The sequence below is a fragment of the Uloborus diversus genome, chromosome 10 (assembly GCF_026930045.1).
Source record: "Uloborus diversus isolate 005 chromosome 10, Udiv.v.3.1, whole genome shotgun sequence".
In the NCBI taxonomy this organism is placed as follows: domain Eukaryota; kingdom Metazoa; phylum Arthropoda; class Arachnida; order Araneae; family Uloboridae; genus Uloborus; species Uloborus diversus.
In genome coordinates, this window is record NC_072740.1 from 6,377,308 (window position 1) to 6,395,538 (window position 18,231).

The following is an 18,231-nucleotide window of genomic DNA, read 5'->3' on the forward strand; positions in this document are numbered from 1 at the left end:
TTTAAAATAATGTTACACACACACACACACACATATATATATATATATATACTGTAAATAATAATTATTTTTGTGATTAATTTGTTTTAATCTGGCTAAATTTCGTGTTTATTCCATTATCTTTCATCTAAAATTGTCTTAGTAACGTAATCTGTAAATAGTTTCTTGTAATGGACATACAACCCCCTAACATTTAACTGAAGTATACGGTCCCTCTATTTCTGAATGATAAGAATTGTGAATGGAATAAAAAGAAAATATGAGAAAGTAGTAGAACGGTGTGGGATTTTCTGGAACATTTGACGTATCTTTTGAGGTTTATAAATAGCCATGCCGCGTGTTCAAAGGCAGACCGGTCTGAGAGCATGTATTTAGCTCTGTGTGTATTAGCCTTTGTGCTGTGTTTTTGCGTATTTGGAAGTAAATGCGTATGACCGTTGAGTTTACGGTGTAATTGATATTTGCTTAATTGCTGATGATTGATTTAGCAGCTGTAACTACATTTCCTGTACATAGCTGTAAATAAATCTCCTGTCCTTTTCTCAAGAACTGTGTCGTTGTTTAAAGAAAGTTTGAAGTTGGCACCGAATGTGTAACAATGCCATTTTGGGATTTTATTTTAAGAGTCATTCCATCAGTAACACAGGATTTTTGAGACAGTATAAAAATTCCTTCCTTTTCCCCTCTTTTTCTTTCCCATTGTCAATTCTATATCATTTTGAAACAAACCTCAGCAGTTTCTTTCCTTCAGAATTAATTTAAAAAAATTTAAACATCTTCAAATACATTTTACTGAAAAAGGATATAGAATATGCCTGAACATTTGAACTAGGTTTGGAGGAAATTTCTGCAAAAGATATAGGTAAATAAATACAGTAAACTCCCGATTATCCGTGGATTAGGGTGGCACGGTAACCGCGGATAAGGTAAACCGCGGATAGTCCGAATTACAGGTAAAAAAGATAGTGGTATGTACAATATCTACAAAATAGGAATAAAATTCACACATACATTTAAGTTATAGCTAAAAACAATAACACTGATCTTAAAAAACATATGTAAAAGCTAAAAACAAACAATAACCTACTCAAAAGTATCACTGTTGAAGAAAAAATATTATGAAGAGACCCACGGATAATCCGATTGCCGATAATCGGGAGCTTACTGTAGCAATAATAAATTGAACGACATTTTGATGTCACGCAGGTACATGTTACTGGGTTATTAAAAGACTAGGACCGTAAAAAATTGATGTTTGCTTTTTTTTTTGGAACCAGTTAAGCTTTTTACTTTCAGTAGAATGGCTCTTTATATCTGACATTTGGCTATCAACATATCCAACACATTTAATGTGAATCTCATATTAGATTGCTAAGTTGTTTCACACAATAATTCTTTAAATATGTGATCAAAATACAATTTTTTGCAAAAATTTATTGTTTTGTATATGGTTGGTTATATACATACATAGTGGAATACATACAGAAAAGTATTTTAGTTGAATATAAATTTTTGAAATAAATACCTGGGTAAATACCCATTTTGGGTATTTACCCCTAAAAATAAATACCAGGGTATTTTACATCACTACTCATGACAAATAACTTTAAAAATAAGAAGCATCCTATAGGACTGCAAATATTGTTTTTAAAACAAATAAAAAACAGGGTACATTTGAAAAGTGACAAAAATACTTGATACTGACCACTTGAGTTATTTCAGATTTTAATTCATTTTGGCGCTTTCTCTCAATCTTTTCACGTCTCCTCTGTTTACGAGACTATAAGAATATTAAATTAAAATATATGAAATATTCAAGCAATGCAATAGGAAAAAAATGCAACAAATTAGGTACATTAAGAATAACAACAAAGCAGTTTTTTTAAATAAACCTATGTCTCTGTGTTTGTTTGTGGCACCCTTCTAGGGAAAATGGCAAGGTCTAAGAGCATGAAGTGTGGTATACAGATGCAGTTTTTGATGTCCATATGAATTTCTTTATTCTTGATAATTGAATTTAAAACAAATTTCAATGTTAAACATGGTTTTTAGTCCGTTTATTCAACACAACCTGAACTGATTGCAGTGTATTCTTGTAAATAGCAAAACTCAATTTAACCGTCTCCTAATCATTACGGTTCTAACAATGAAATTTTTCCCGAGAATTCAGTTCAGTTTAAATAAATGAACAGACATTCAGATAAGTCATTTCAAACTTTTCTGAGGGGGGGGGGGGAGCAATGCAAATCTTGTCAGAGAACAACAAAAACCATGTCTACTTAAGTGCTCTAAAAAAATAATTTTTTTAAATCCCTAAATGACAACCATGCAGACATTGTTGTGTAGTTTACAATGTATATAGCGGTGCACCAATATAAAAAACATGGATGCAAATTAATGAGCAGTAATTGGTAATCAGCCACATGGCCAATTATTTGCAATTAAGAGAAAAATATGTTTTTTTTTCATTAAAACTACTTTAAGTATGTCTAAAAAAGAAACTATGCTGAAGAATTTATACGTAAATGTAATTTATTTATTTATTTATTTTTTTACTGTTGAAAAAAAAAGTAGGTGGTTCTGAGTTTGCTATAAGCATGTCGCTATTCCCCTCCAACTTATAATAGAGTACTGCAAGACAAAAGAAAACTTTGTTTTTCAGTTACTGCAATGTTTATACATGTGTTCAAGTATCACTGCTTATACATGTAACTGAAATATATATATATTCAGTTTGCTTTAAAAGTTATTATTTTTTCATGACATATTCTTTGTTATGTTTTGTTTATTTAAATTGTGCATCAAATTTTATTTTTACAAAAAGTGAAGATTGAAACAAGGTTAAGTTTCTTCAATTTAATTTTACTACTTTATACACGCAAATATGTACAATGTTCCAAAATGTCTCATTGGTCAATACTTTTTTTACTACTCTACTTTTAGCACAGAGTTTTAAGCAGGTTCGTCATTTAGGAGGATAATGAGAGGGCTATTCCCACACCTTAGCTTGTGAGAAATTAATGTATTTACATATATGTGGGCCTGGTTTTTATTGTTTTTCAATACAATATGCATTGAGTCTTTATTTAAGCATGGTAGCATTCTTGACAACAATAGGTGAATGTTATAATCTTGTGAACTACCAAAAAAAGGAGAACTGCATAACTGCTGATCATTAGTTTAATAAGTGTTTCAAAAATGCATAGTACACTTCAGAAACTCAATGATTATCTTTTTTTTTTTTTTTCAGAACTGCCCTTATCTTTTAAGATTTATTTTTATAAATATGATAAAGTAAATCATCAATTATCATCACTCAAAATAAATAACATTAAATAATTATAATTAAATAACACTAACTGTGTATTAGAAATAATTTAATTTAATATACAGTTGTATATGTAATGTAATATAATTCAATATACAGTTAACTCTGGATATCTGGATCTTGCGTACCTTAATTTTAAGCTAATGTTGAAGTTTTTTTATGCTCCCAAATTGCTGTAAATGTTGTACAGTATAACTCTGATTTAACAATTGTTAAGGGACTGGAAAAAAGTACCGTTAAATCAGGGATATACTAAATCAAGTAGCATAGACATTCAATGTAGTCAAATTCAGACCAGTTAATCATACCATTAAATTGAGGAAATCATTAAATCGTGTATCATTAAATTGAAGTTATAATGTATAATGCATACTTGCAAACCTTTGTAGAAAAAAAAAGTCAGGAGATTCTACTTGAGGTATATAGACGGTTCAATAGCGACATATTTCACTTCAATTTACATTATGCTTTTAAATTCCATGAACATTTAATTTAAAATGTAATACATATTTTCCTGTGACATAAGCTAATTGGTAGCAGCAAGAAAAATACAAAATACTGCTAATGAAAAATCAAATAAATAAGAGTACATTCGATTAAAATTTGGTGCATTCCTCAATCCCCATCAATAAAGAATCTACAAAAACTTAATAACTAAAATCATGTATAAAAAATATCTTGTCAAAAAATGAGATTTGCCCTTAATTCAGCCTAGGCTGAGTTAAGGGCTTCTGCCCTGGCTACTATTCATGAAAGGTATCTATTCCAAGATTGGCTTCACGTATATACCGATGGATCAACCACAGCCTCTTCAGGTAGGGCTGGGAGGCTGTGTTAGTGTTCTCATCTCACTCGTTATCGTCTACCGGTTTTTCCCCAGCCCAACACCTCTACTCTCCGATACTCTTCCATAGGGGGTGTGCTAGTCTCCTGTCGGCTGGTCTGGCGAGCTAGTTCCCCTCGAGAAAGGGTGGTGACCAATGACGTGCGTTAAAAATGACATTCGTTGGATTTTTGTCTAATTGTCAGTAATCATGTCATTGGAAACTATATTCAAGGATAAATTTTCTATTATTATTCAATTAATAGAAGAAAATCTCTCACTTTTTACTGGTTAAACAACTAATGATTCCTATTTCAATCCGAAAAAATATATTTCACAAAGAATCCCCTCATTTACATTTTTAATTGTACTATAATAAATTCAGTGCTATGCAGTTTGTGAATATTACCCGCTTAATTGTTTTAAAGGGGTGTAATTCGAAATGTATAAAAGTAGGGGAAACTGGGGATACTTGATCCCCACTTCAGTTTTAATTTTTTTCTCGGCTGCAAATTATCAAATTTTTTCAAAAAAGTATATGTGAAGAAAGATAATTTTTTCCTCTATCTGACAGTATTTTTTAGTTGAAATGAAACAGATAGTTTTGGTAAAATAATTTTTATCAATAACTTTATAAAGGGATTATGTATCCCCACATCAAGGGATACATGATTCCTTCATGGGGGATACTTGATCCCACTGAGAAAATACATAAACTTTTCGTTAGATCAGCTTTATTTATGGATTTTAGTTTTCTATTTAATGTTCCAAAAAATAACACTAATTCTAATTTTTTTTATTACATTATAATAAAGTGAACACAAAATAACATAGTTTTAAATTTTACTAGGACATGTGCAAAAAAAAATGTACACAATTTAAATAATGAACTTATGATGCTCTTGATCAGTAACTTATACTCTAATAAAGTTGTGAACAATATATTTCATGAATAAAACTAGCAATTTTTTTAAAGTAGAGTAATAAAACTCAAATTACAACAAATAAAAACAGAAAAAGGATGACAAGCATAAAAATCAACTTATTTCTTCTCTTGCAATAGCAAAATTAAGATTTTTATCAATTGAATTAATTAAAAAAAAGAGGGATGAAAAATGTAAGTATCAGCATACTTATAGAAAAGAATAGAAAGCCTAGCATATATTTTCAAAACCTGAAAAGTCAAATGCGAACAATTCGTTTGTCGTAGTTCTTAAAGTTCAGCTCAACCAATCTGGATGTGTACAACTTAACACATTCATTCTCATTTACTAAACTTTTGCCGATTTTTCAGGACAAATAGGTTGATTAAGCATGTTACCTTTTCACTTTAGAGAAAATTTATTTCAAACTGCAGAAATCCAACTTAGCATTCTATCTGCTAATAGGTCTACATAAAGGGCAAATAACTTTTTTGATGTAAATCTAACGATAGCGAAATCTTTTTTTTTTCCATTCAAACAAGGATTTGACACCTATTACATCATGCTGTGACTAAAAGGAGTGGAACAACAATAGAAAATGTTATGAAAACGGGCAAATTTATATCATAATATAAAATGCTTGGATTGTCGAATATACGTATATTTTTGATGTAGACCATGCAGTGCCGGGCCATGCAGCTAGTAAAATATAAAATAAGTAAGGAAGCATATGATAAAATAAAATCTAACTTTTAAAATGGATAAAATATTTTCAAGATGCTAAAGGATGGAAATCTGCTGCTATTTTCGGCCAAGCATGTGTTTGGTTGAACATGCAAAAGTGGAAAGCATCCAAAAATACATTTTTACTAAATGAGTAAATAGCTGCAAAAATTCTTTGTAAATTTCTTTCACGTCAATTCATTCAGTACACTGAATTTGATGCTTATTTGGAAAAAAAAAGATTTTTTGGAAATAGCCTGATTTAAAATATTTAAAAAAAAAAAATCCAGAATTTGCTACACACAAATACAAACGGGGAAAAAATACTTTCAGCTGTGATATGCCCTGTTTTGGCATACCTACCATTAGGGAAAAATGGCGTAGAAAACTCTCACTAGCATATTTGTCAGAATTACCATCCATGGGGAGAAAAATTAGCTTCAGTTTGTAAATTGTAAAAAAACGGGAGTCTTTGAGCAAAAACAGTCGAGCTGGTAAGTATGATAATGGATTTTTTTTCCCCATTCACACAAGATCACTTATCTCAAAGTTTCAGGCAATCATCTTTTAACATTTATTGCAATAATTTCCCTTGTTTGATTTTTAACAGCAAAACCAATTTTCAACTTGACTTTCAAATGCCTAACAAAATTCTTGCAGTCACTTTTACCATGTGCTCTTTTAGTAGTTACGGCAGGAGTAAAATTGACAGATAAAAGAGATAAAAGTCGAGTTGGAAAAGGTAAGCAGTAATACAAAGCGTTTTCATGACTATTATCAGGGTTCATACTCTATTTGGATGAAAAAATTCCATGACTTTTCCAAGACTTTTCAATGAAAAATTTCATGACCTTGTTACAGGAAGAGAATAGCACTATTTAATCTCAAACTTACTAGTTTTTGGAAATGAGCATTAACAAAACATCTACATGAATGCCACAGTCTCATTGAAGCACTTACTCGTAATGGAAAAAATAAAAGTATGCACTTAAAAAACTAAACTATTCTTATTTGTCTTCATCATATAAATTTAAGTAACGTGAAAATGCAGTGAAACGAATATGATGATGCTTAAATATGTAACATTTTTTTTATAAACAGGCAGAATGATATTGAATGGGACAAAGGTTGAATGAGTGAGTCATCACTAAGTTTCAATAAATTTGCTTCAAAAGTTGCCTTTTAGTGTCAACAGAGCATTTAATCATGCATGTAACTCGACAGCATTTTGGTTCTTTAAAGTAAAGTGGCATAGTTTAGTTCTTTAAGTTTCTAAACCAGATCTTTTTTGATTCATTACTGAATGGTTTTTTCAATCTTCTGATTTAAAAGTATACTTGTTTTGTTTACTTATTTGCACATTTTCAAGTGTATATAAATTAATAGGTTCAGAAATTCCAGAACATGTTAGATTTCTGACATTGAGCATAGCAGTGGGTCGCATGGATTAGTTTTGTGGGCCGTATGTAGGGCACTACTCTTTTAGAGTGTTAGAATTCCTCTTTTTCTGTATTCTATCGCCTCACTAAAAATGTTTATTTTCTAAAATCTTCAATAAATTAAGATAAACTCTGATAAATTTAATAATAAAGTTCTTACAAGTGATGGAATTGAACTTGGATGCAACTGAATTGCCTTTTTTGAGTGGACGTGGCAAAACTAAGAACGTACAAGTCTGCTACTACAGAATATGAAACATAAAGAGTGTTGAAAATAACAGTTTTTTCAAAATCAGTGATGTCCAAGCAAAAAAATCACATCTCAAAAAAAGGCAAGCGGCTTCGACAGAAGTGGATGCAATGAGATTTCAAAATTCAGATATGATTTTGGGATCGTTCAATTTTCAACTTTTAATAGCTTTTATGTGCTATAGTGTTAAATCATTCAAGATTTCTAATGCTCTTTTAGTTACTATTACTTTCTCTTTGTCCAGGACATTTTTCCATGACTTGAAATAAATTTCCATGACTTTCAATGAAAATGTCAATTTTTCATGGCTTTCCAGGATTTCCATGACCCCTACGAACCCTGTATAATCCTTCCCGTTTGAGAAGTGGAAATTGTCCACAATGTCATGTAACAGTGTTCTATCCTCTGGGAGGAGGCTGGTTGAATTCCTCAATTGAAGGAGCTTGGCTGTTTGGAGATTTCAGACACTCACAGCTTGTAGTTCAAGTGAAAAGTAATAGTACTAAACTTTTAAGAAAACGAGCAAAAGATAGTGAAATTTTCAACAATATTTCGGTTTATCAGCTTCTATACTCAATTGCAAGCTTACTTGACAATGGAGAAACAAGATGAGGTCAGGCCAAGGAAATAGTTCCTAGCGCCTTGTCCGATATTTTGGGTGAAATTACGCTCTCCACTTTAGAAATTGGATTAGTTAGTAAAACCCACGCATACGTAATCTTTTTTTGCCATACTTTCTGTCAATCGTTAAATATTTTCAATTTTAACAGCGAAGCAGTGCAGAGCATTTTATCCATTTTAATCAAACGCGCCACCCAAATAGCAGCTCACAGACAGGTGGCGATCCTCTCTTATTTGTGAAGTAGGTAGGGTAGGTAGCTAGTAAGTGTGAAGTTTTATCTCTTAACTTTGTTTTTCTTCCGTGCGTTGTGACGTCATAGTCAACTTAAGTTGCAAGCAAGTATAGTATAGATATTGCTCAAAACAAGTATAGTTTTTAATTATGACAATGTTTTTGCATTTCTGGTGATGAAGAATGAAGAAGTTTTAAGTTATGAAGAAAACAAAAGTTTTCACCATTTTCTGTGTATTTGTGTGTTTGTTTTTGATTGCTATTACCAATGTCTAAAAAAAAAACTATTTCTTTTTTCGTGTCTCAAACTTTGGTTAGGGCATTTTTTTTTTTTTTTTTGGTCCCTAGGCCTTCCAGATACCAAGGGTTGACTGCAAAGTGTCAAAAGAGTATTAACAATCTAAGTTGCTTTTTAATCCACAAACAGGATAACTGAAAGATTCAAGGCCAGGTTACTTTAGCAAAAATAAGGCAGCAACTATTCCAAAAGATCACTTAAACATCAAAACTTAAGCATTGTATACCTCCTCTTCTCTCTTCTTCTCTTCTCTGATTTCAGCGTCTTTGGCAAGGAGGGCCTTGCGCTCTTGGCGCATTTGCATCACCTTTTTAAAAGGAGTCTTGAGTGCCTTTGACTGGCACATGCTAGAGAACCTGAAAGAATATAGACAAAATATTATCGTTAGGGATGATGACATAGGGTCAGGTGGGACAAAATGGGTCACCTTATGTATAACAGTATCGTAAATAACTGACATTTTTCAATCATTGTCCGTAATAATATTTTCAATGTCTTGGCAGCATGTTTCACCTCCAAAAAAGTTACTTTGATGAATATGGCAACACAGGAAAGGTACTTTACAACAGGGGGTAAAACTGTTTGAAGGGACAAAAATACTGATTTTACTGACCAAAATTTATAAAATACAGACCGATACCGACCAAAAACTCAATAAACTTCGAGGTAGCAAAAAAGAGTATCTTACTTCGTAAAATAGATGCTAGCTTTATTTGTAATGTGCAGCAATGTAATGTAAAGCTTATTTGGCACACATTTTGACTAAAAGTTGGGAGTTTAATTCATATATTTACTGAATTATGAATAACTTTTGTGAAACTATGAAAATAAATTCAAAGATCTTGCACCTGGTCAAAATATTATTAAATGATTAAGAGCAGTGTTTCATTAACAATATTTTTCTTTAAAAACTAAATGAAAAACACAACTTTTGGAAAATTCTGATATCAGGAAATACACAGTGAAAAAAATCAATAAATTGTACATTTAATCCTGATAATTTTTACTTAAAAAAATATTTTAGTAAAACCCTGAACACATTTAGAAAATTGTTTAAATTATTAATCAGCAAATGTTTTTTTATGTACAGAAACTAAGTTTACTTATATTGCACTTATATATCATGATGAAAGTTAAAAGCAGTAAATAAAGATAACAGTTTAAACAAAACAAATTTCTTCTCAACTCTAAATTTTACACAAATGAGGCAGAAAGAAGCAAAGGGATGCAAGTGACAAAGTTAAAAATTTGGAGATGATCAGTCCAAACAGTAGGGGAACATCTCCTCTGTCTTGGGGCAAGAGATGGTACTAGTAACTGTGGTGGATGCTGCTATACATCATGATTTAGAAAAAAAAAACACAATGAAAGCCTACCTGGGATCTGAACTTTAAACGCATTTTACTTGAAACTTTAAAAAGTCTGCTTACATTCTTTTGCTTCTCACTGCTTCAAATGTAGTCATGTATACATTATTGCTCTGATATCTTTGTTTTACTTTACACTTTGGAAAAAAAAATAGGAAACATTTTCTAAGATAATTTCAATGATGATAAAGTGTTAAGTGTTATGAGAATGTAAAGCATAGTTATTGGTTGTATAAATTTAAAGATAAAACATCCAGGCAATGCTCTTATGCAGTGAAAACAGATCATATATAGACTAAGTAAATCTGCAAATAAATTGGAAAATACTAGTTTGTATACACACAGGTCATTATATTATGTGTTTGTGTGCATATTTATTATACATACTAGTGTTCCCGCTAGGCCGTTTTTGAAGGGCGCAGCGCCCTGCCCTTTTCCATATCAGCAGAATGCGCCCTGCCCTTCTTTTAGATCGCGAAATGCGCCCTGCCCTTTTCAAAAATAAGAAATTGCACCTTTTGTTTTTAAAAAGATGCCTCAACCATCGTTTCGACCTGCCGCGATATCCGGGCAATATTATTTGTCCAGCAATCCTCTGCAAAAACGCCCATGTCTTATCCTTGTTCCCAGAATTTCACCTTGAAAACGGCCCCATAAACAAAAGGGAAAGCAAATACCTAGGGGAAGAAGGGATGAGATTCCCAGAATTCAAAGAGGCTTATCAGTAGGAAACAAAGGCATGTTCTTCCCTTCTACTGAGGGTTGGTTTTTGAAAGGTTGTGGGAAGGAGTGGGGCCTTCTGGGAAGGGAGAGATCTTTGTTTCATTCCTTCCCATCCTTGATTTTCTGAGAATCAACAATGAAAGAGGGAATAGGACAATTTCCTAACATTTCAGCCCTTTGTGTCCGTTTTTCGTCTGCACGTGGGAATTAGGCTTAGCTAATTTTAGCGCATTGCTAGTGATTGTGTAGCAATCTTTTCACATCTGTTTCTGGAAAGTTAACTAAGAAGAACATAGTACAAAGCTTACTGGGCTAAAATGCAATTGTATTCTTGGATTTTTAACCCCATCCCCAGCCCCCCCCCCCCCCCAAAAAAAAACGTTTGAAATGGAAACTCGCATTGACAAGATGTTAATTCAATTCTTTCCTTTTTGCTAAGTATTTTTATTATCTTTGTATATGATTCATATAACAGATTATTTAAAGCACTTATTGACATAATAAAAAGCATACTTTTGACTTACTTGTGCTTTTTTCTAACTGAAATAATCTTGCATTGTTTATTTTTCATTCATAAATATTATACAATTGATTTTTTAAAAAAGTCACAAAATTAAAATGCCGAAATATTAAATTTTCAAAAATTGTCTGAGATAAAAATCTTAGCTTGGCCCAAGCTGCTTATGCATTGCATTTAGAAGCGCATACCAACACATTTGTGTTATGAATTTGAACAACCCCAAGACTAGAAAATAGAGCTCAAACAAAATCTTTTTAGTTTTGCAACTTGCTACCACTGCATTTTTGAAGCACTGCACACAGTATTTTAAGTTAATTATTCTATTTAAAGTGTAATATATTTAAAAAAGGAGAATTTACACTCATTACAATTTTGATGTCTACTAAAATACTTAATGGCACAATGCACATTACTAGGCAATTTCTTTGGTAGGAAGGGGGGATCAGTAATTAAATACTGTTCTTCTTAAATTGAAATTCAAAGGGTTTTGAAATGCGTAGAATTTTTTTTTAAGGCCTGAAAAATGTTGAAAAACACCCAAAGCCAAGTTTTAGCATTAGCTAAATGTTTCTATGGAGTGTGGAAAATGTGCTTAGCTTAATTGGCATTTGTGTGTGTGGGGGGGGGGGTGAGCTAACCCTATTCTGAACACAAGTGTGTTTTCATGATGAAATCATATTTAATACTAAAGTCATTGGTGACGGCGATCAAGGAGGGGAGGGGGAGGTCATGGCGCAGACTAGACTGTTTGAATTTTTGCAAGGTGTTTTAAGTGTTATTTCTCCTCTTATTTTTTTTTGGGGGGGAGGGGGCGCTCAGTACATTTTGAGTGGTGCATCATTGGCCTTGGATGGGGGGACCCCGCGTTGAAATAGTGCCCTTTTTTAAAAAAGTGCCCCTTTCAAAGGCCAGCAACCTGCCCTTTTTTTTCCTAGAGTGAACACTAATACATACAATACATTTTAAAATATTGTGGGCGTTAGCAATGGGATTGTAGTGTATAAAAACTACAATAGTTTTTCTATGATACTTGAGCCTTACTTTTGTTAAGTATGTAAAGCAATTTATTTTACTATTTTCAAATATTACTCTTACATTTATATACTTAATTAAAGAGAAAGTATTGGGGAGGGAGGGGGGGGGAGTTTGGAAGGTCAAAACTACTAACTTCAGAGACCAAAATTTATTAAATGCTGACTGACTTTAGAATGATAATCAGCGATAGTACGTGTTGTAAATTAGATACTTGTTTTGTTTGTAATGTAGGGAAATGCCTAATTTGTAATGCAAATCTAAAGTAAAATTTTGACTAAAAGTGGTACATTTAGTCAACATAATTTCTCTCTATATATGATGATGAGAAGATACCTACAAAAAACTTTTAGAAGTTAAGAGTCGGGGAAATTTTTTTTAGATGCCAGACAAATTATTATTCAGAGTTTAAAGAAATATTGAGAGCAACTTGGCTTGGGAAAAACACTGGTTGTTAAGGTATCTTTTTAGTCGCACTGGCAGCCTGGCACACGGACTTTGTCAGATCCTGACCTTAAGAATGATGAGTTTTTACTGCAACCAGGAAAAAACATCAATTTAAAAGATCGTTCAAATCTTCAAAATTTTACTAAATTATTCAGAAAAGTTTTTCATTATCAATCGCATTACTTTTTCTTCTAAAACCACTGTAAACTTATAAAAAACTCTGAAATCAAGAACAAAAGAAAGAAAGTAAAATACCTAGAAATTGTACATTCAGAGCTGTTCATTTTTTAATTCTATAAAAGCAGCACTATATATTAATTAGCGCGAAAATAATTGTATAGTGAAACCTGTGAAAGTTGACCACTTGTGGGGCACTACTTTAGTGGTCAACTTGTAGAGGTTGATTATAGGTCATATATAACTAATTCTGTGCATAAAAAAGTGGTCAACTTTACAGGTTAAAACCTGTACATGTTTCAAAAAGCTTTAAGTATTTATGTTTGAAAAAAAAAAAAGAAGATAATGATGAGAGACTGAGAAGGAGAAAAACACTAAAAAGCCTAAAAAGAAAGTCTGACAACTTTCGTAAAACCGAGAACATATCATGTTTAGAAGACTTTTAATTGCAAGTAAGAAATATTGGGTTGAAACTGAATTCTTTTGTACCACGATAAATGAATAAACACAATAAAAGCTGCAAGATATTTAAAAGAGGCATAAAAATATATTTTGTCTCTCTTGAGAATAATACAAAAAAAAAAAAATTGCTGCTATCCACTTCTTTTTGTGTTACATTTGGGACAAAAATAGGGAAAAAAATCAATTTGATGAATCATTTTTTAGAGATACTAAAACTACATAATAAAATGAATAAAATTAATTTAAAAAAAAAAAAAACTTTGAACATATACCTACTCTCTGAAAGCATCTGCAACAAAAAATTACTTACAAAACTAAAAGGCATGTTAATTATGGCTTCAAAGCATCAGTGGATATAGTCGTAGGATATTACTGTTATTCCTGGGTTCAAATGTCTTACTGTCGCAACAATAAAAACTTCGAAACATTTATGAATTACTTCCTAGGACATTTGAATAGTTTATAATCATTTTCAAAGGAGGCGATTGGGACAAAAATTGGGGAAGAGGGGGGGGGAAAGAAAGCAACTAAAAGCCATAGGATTTTTTGCATCTTCCATAAAAAGGAAAGAAAAAAAAAGGAGAGAAAACAGAAATTTTTTTGCCAAGGCTGGTTTTGAGAGCATGTGAGTGGTAATTGATGCAAATCTAACAGCTTAACTCATGTTTCTCTTAAGATTTTGATGAATTATGTACATAATAACTTTCCCCAACGACACACTTTAACATGAATTAGACTTACATAAGTTACCACAAAGTACTTTGAGATGTCACAAACATTTGGTAACAATTTCATTAAGCAAGAATGGCTTGTTTAAGTAAATCAATTGATTTACAAATACCTAAACAATGAATACATAAAGTACAAGTTTCTGCTTGTGGCTAAATAATGTTTTGTAAGCAGATACACAAGTAAAACAAATTATTATAATCTGAAAATTTGGACATTCTGCTTTTTTTTTAAATAATTTCTAGTTTTGGTTTCTAAATTGGGAAAAAAAAAGAATGAACTATAAAAGGGGGGGGGGGGTGAAAACGAATTCTTTCAGCTGTTACTAGCTGTAACTTAAGACTTTTAAATCCAAAAGTAATAATTGCTCTTGTAGTAACCACCACCATAAGGAAACAAAAACCAATAAACAGCACCAGTTTGAAAGCACTTAGTATTTATTTTCAATAGTTAAAAGGCTTTTACATGCTGAATTCTTTGTATTTTCGTCATATTTTTTCGTTTCTTTGATGCAACGTGTCACACGAAATATTAGAATAAATTTGCTGTTAATCTGCAGCAATCTTTTACCATCTGCTTTTGGTTTTCGATATTTATTATTTATTCAGTAGTACACAATATAAAGAAAACTGAGCAAAAATACAAACGTATTTTTCAGACCAAAAAATTATCGGCGTGCGGCGTGAGTATAACATAATAAAACAGAACATATTATCTGCTAAAACAGCTGTTTCAGCAAATAATTGTGATTTTGATTATTTTAGACTGAAATAGAATTTTTTAAAAGAAAGATTAAATTCGCAGCGCAGGAAAAAAAAACGAAAAAAAAATGGCACGAATTTTAACGTTAGAGCATTTCAGGTCGGTGGATTTGTGGCGCTCCACTGCACCTACCGTAAAATCCCGAAAGTAACCCCCCTATTTTCAAAACAAAACTTGTTGATTTTAGAAAGGAGGGGGGGGGTTATAATCGAGATTTTTCTGAAAAATTAGCCAAAATAATTGTTTTTAGTAGTATTAAATTTAGAGTACAGAAAAGAAATAAAACGTAAATAAGAGTTAATATGAATGAAGAAAGAGAAATTAATTAATAAAAACCTGTCATAATTTTCTAACAGTAATATATTGCACGAGAGCGCCATTTTTTTTCGAAAGAAAGGATTTTGCACCTTAAGTTGATAAAACTTCTACAATTTATCGCTTGAAAATTCATTATGTACTGAATGTAATAAGGTTACAGTAAAAGAAGCAAAATCTTAATGTTCTTGTTTCAGAATAGAAGCAAAAAACGCAATTACGGCCGCAAATTCGTTACAAAGATCGTAATTTCGAAAACTGAGCTTTACAAAGTTCGCGAACGCAAACACAGACAAATCTCTTACTCGATTTAGTAAAATTTACATTTCTAATGATCCTAAACTCGTTCACTTACATTATTTCTCCTTTAAAAAAGGTTATTTTTAAGTTTCGCGCTACTTTTTAAGCAACACGTTTCCAAAATGGCGTCACGTTTTCAAAATGGCGCCGTGTTGAAGATCGTTCAGTTTCACAAATCAGAATAAAAACGCTAGTTCCAAAATGAATAAAAAGCAGTACAATCATATAAATTTCTTTTGTAATACTTATGAACAAAAAAAAAGGCGCCCTTGCATCAAAAGGAGTCTAGACATTTTGGAAGGAATAAACCGTGGAGACCTTTTTTTTTTCTTTTTTGTTTAAATCATTGCGGATGTTCGCTGTTTTCACTTAGAAGAAAGTCATTGTAGGAAAACAACAAAAAGGGACACTGGCTCCTTCCTTTTTCTAGTAAAAATCTTAAATCCAAAGGATGCCAGTTCATGAACAAAGAGGCAATTAGGGCGCCGTTTTACCGATAAAACGGCAAGTTGAGCACGTTATAAGAATCAAAGGGCAAGTTGGGCACTCCCGCCCAATCCTGGGGGAGGGTCTGAATATATTGAGACTTAGTAACAAAACTGTATTAGTATTAAATATGTTTTACTACACTGATGAATTATTTTACTTATTTATAAAAAAAAAATTACATTTAGAAATACCTTTAAATTAATATGAGTCATACCTCTTTTTGTCATTCTTCCATACTCTTCCTGATTTTCGCATCCCTTTGACTTCTTTGACTGCACCCCTTCGCATCCCTGTAGACTTGACTTCTAAGACTGCACCCACAGAAGTCACAACTTGGCCTAGTAAAAAAGAGGGCAAAGGATTTGCTTTAAAGAGAATAGAAATTCATATGTTGCAATTCAGGCATCAATTTTAAAATTTACTTGGAAGGAAAACTAATCAAGTTTTCTGCACAATTACTAAAATACAAAATCATTCTAAGTAAAAAAGAAGTTATAGTGCAAATTATTAAATATTATTACATCTGAGATTAAAACGTATGATATTTGTACCAGCATTAGAAATCAGTAAAAATTCCTTGGTCCTTTGGACTAGTCAATAGTCAACATGAATGTGTACTGCTCTGAAAACAACATCACTGGTCCTTTTTAAATTTAACACTAATATTTGCACCTGAAATTATTTGCACTTTATGATTACATTTATTAAGTTAAATATCACTTTCATTTTAAACTAATTTATTAAACATTAAATAAAACACTAAGTTGTGACAATTAATACAGACATAAGTATACATACTTGAAAGTGCATAATTACTGTACTGTTAAACTAACAATGAAAAACAAATAAGCAAAGAGTAAAACATTCTTCTACTGATGAGGATTTTTTAATATACTTAATGTTTCAAATTTTAAATTTTTTTTGTTTGTTAAAGTTTGGCAATAAAATATTTAAATCTGGTGTCTTAAACAGTGAAGTGAACAGTTTGAAAACCAATTTCATTAAGCAACCCTTAAAATCGACTACCAAAAATTTGAGAATTTAATTTGACCATTTTTACTTAGTTTCAGGGCATAATAGGGTAAATAGCGCATAATTTTTCTAGCAAATTGTGAACAAAAAAACCAGCATTGGTGGTCCCATGGACCACCGATTATTTTTTATAGTGGTCCGTGGCAAGTTTCACTGGTCTGGGACCAGTGGACCAGCAGTACTTTCTAACGCTGTTTGTACACTCAGGCATAATTTCTAAATTTTAAAGTTCAGCAACTGCAATTATTGAAAACTAGAATAATTTAACTGAGAAGTTTTGAGGGCTGTGAAGCAATTAGCTTTGCTGACACTACAGACTAAAAAACAAATCCATGCATCTGAGTTTGTATCTTTTTTATCTTTCTAACCCTCCAGAACTTAACACCACAAGCAAAATACTCACACCATTAAAAAAAAGTATGCCTGGTTGTTCTGGTGATCTTTTTTTCCTTCCTCCAAATGTGCGAGTTTTTTCATTGAGTGAGTACTTGCATGATTTGTCAAAAACTTATTGTATTTTGTCTCATCAAACATCAAACCAAGTATGTACTATATGAATTAAATTACAGTGAAACACCATTTATACGTTTTTGAAGGGACTGCATGAAAGAAGCGTACAAATGAAAAAACGTATAAGAGGTATACGTTAATACGTGGTACACATGTGATATACCCCCCCATTTGGGCGACATCCGATTTTTTGCACAAAATTGAAATATCTCTCGCCAATGAGGCGATAACTTTTTAAGCATGGCATCCCTGGCGAAATTAACCCGTGTTTCACAACCCGAGGAGAGATAGGTGTTGTTTCGTGCAATATACCTTACAGGAAAGCTTATTTTGTGTTAGTTTAAATTCAGTAGTTGTGTTTTGAAGTGAAAACATTAGAAAATGCCAGTTTCTTCAAACTTGAACGTTAATTAAAAGTTAATTCCAACATGGTGTGTATCTGTAACATGCCATTGTCATGTAATGTAATGTTTTAGACCGAGTGTGAGGATTTATACCATAAAAAAGGTAAGTTCTTTATTTTAGAATTCAAAAAAAAAACTCTCACTTCCGAAATTCTTTGTTTTTACAAATCTTTGAGGGGTTCTTGTAGTTTTTAACTTTATTTTTACGGTATGTAAATTAATTTTACAAAAATAGTACGGTTATTTTGTTCTAAAAAGTAAAAAAGTAAACGAATTATTTAGACATTCTATGAACGTGCCTCCTTTAGGTACTGAATTTCTGAAA

The 18,231-nt window shown here is 31.8% G+C and overlaps 1 protein-coding gene across 2 annotated transcripts in view; it reads right to left on the reverse strand.

The window, feature by feature from the left end:
* LOC129231758 (coiled-coil domain-containing protein 86-like) overlaps positions 1-18,231 on the reverse strand; it is a 37,722-nt gene that overhangs the window by 11,692 nt on the left and 7,799 nt on the right. For both annotated transcript variants that reach the window (XM_054866123.1, XM_054866122.1), the window contains exons 2-4: positions 16,175-16,298; positions 8,864-8,993; positions 1,706-1,780 (exon numbers count right to left, since the gene is read on the reverse strand). In XM_054866123.1, coding sequence (XP_054722098.1) covers positions 1,706-1,780; positions 8,864-8,993; positions 16,175-16,298 — 329 coding nt within the window. The remainder of the gene's footprint in view (positions 1-1,705; positions 1,781-8,863; positions 8,994-16,174; positions 16,299-18,231) is intronic.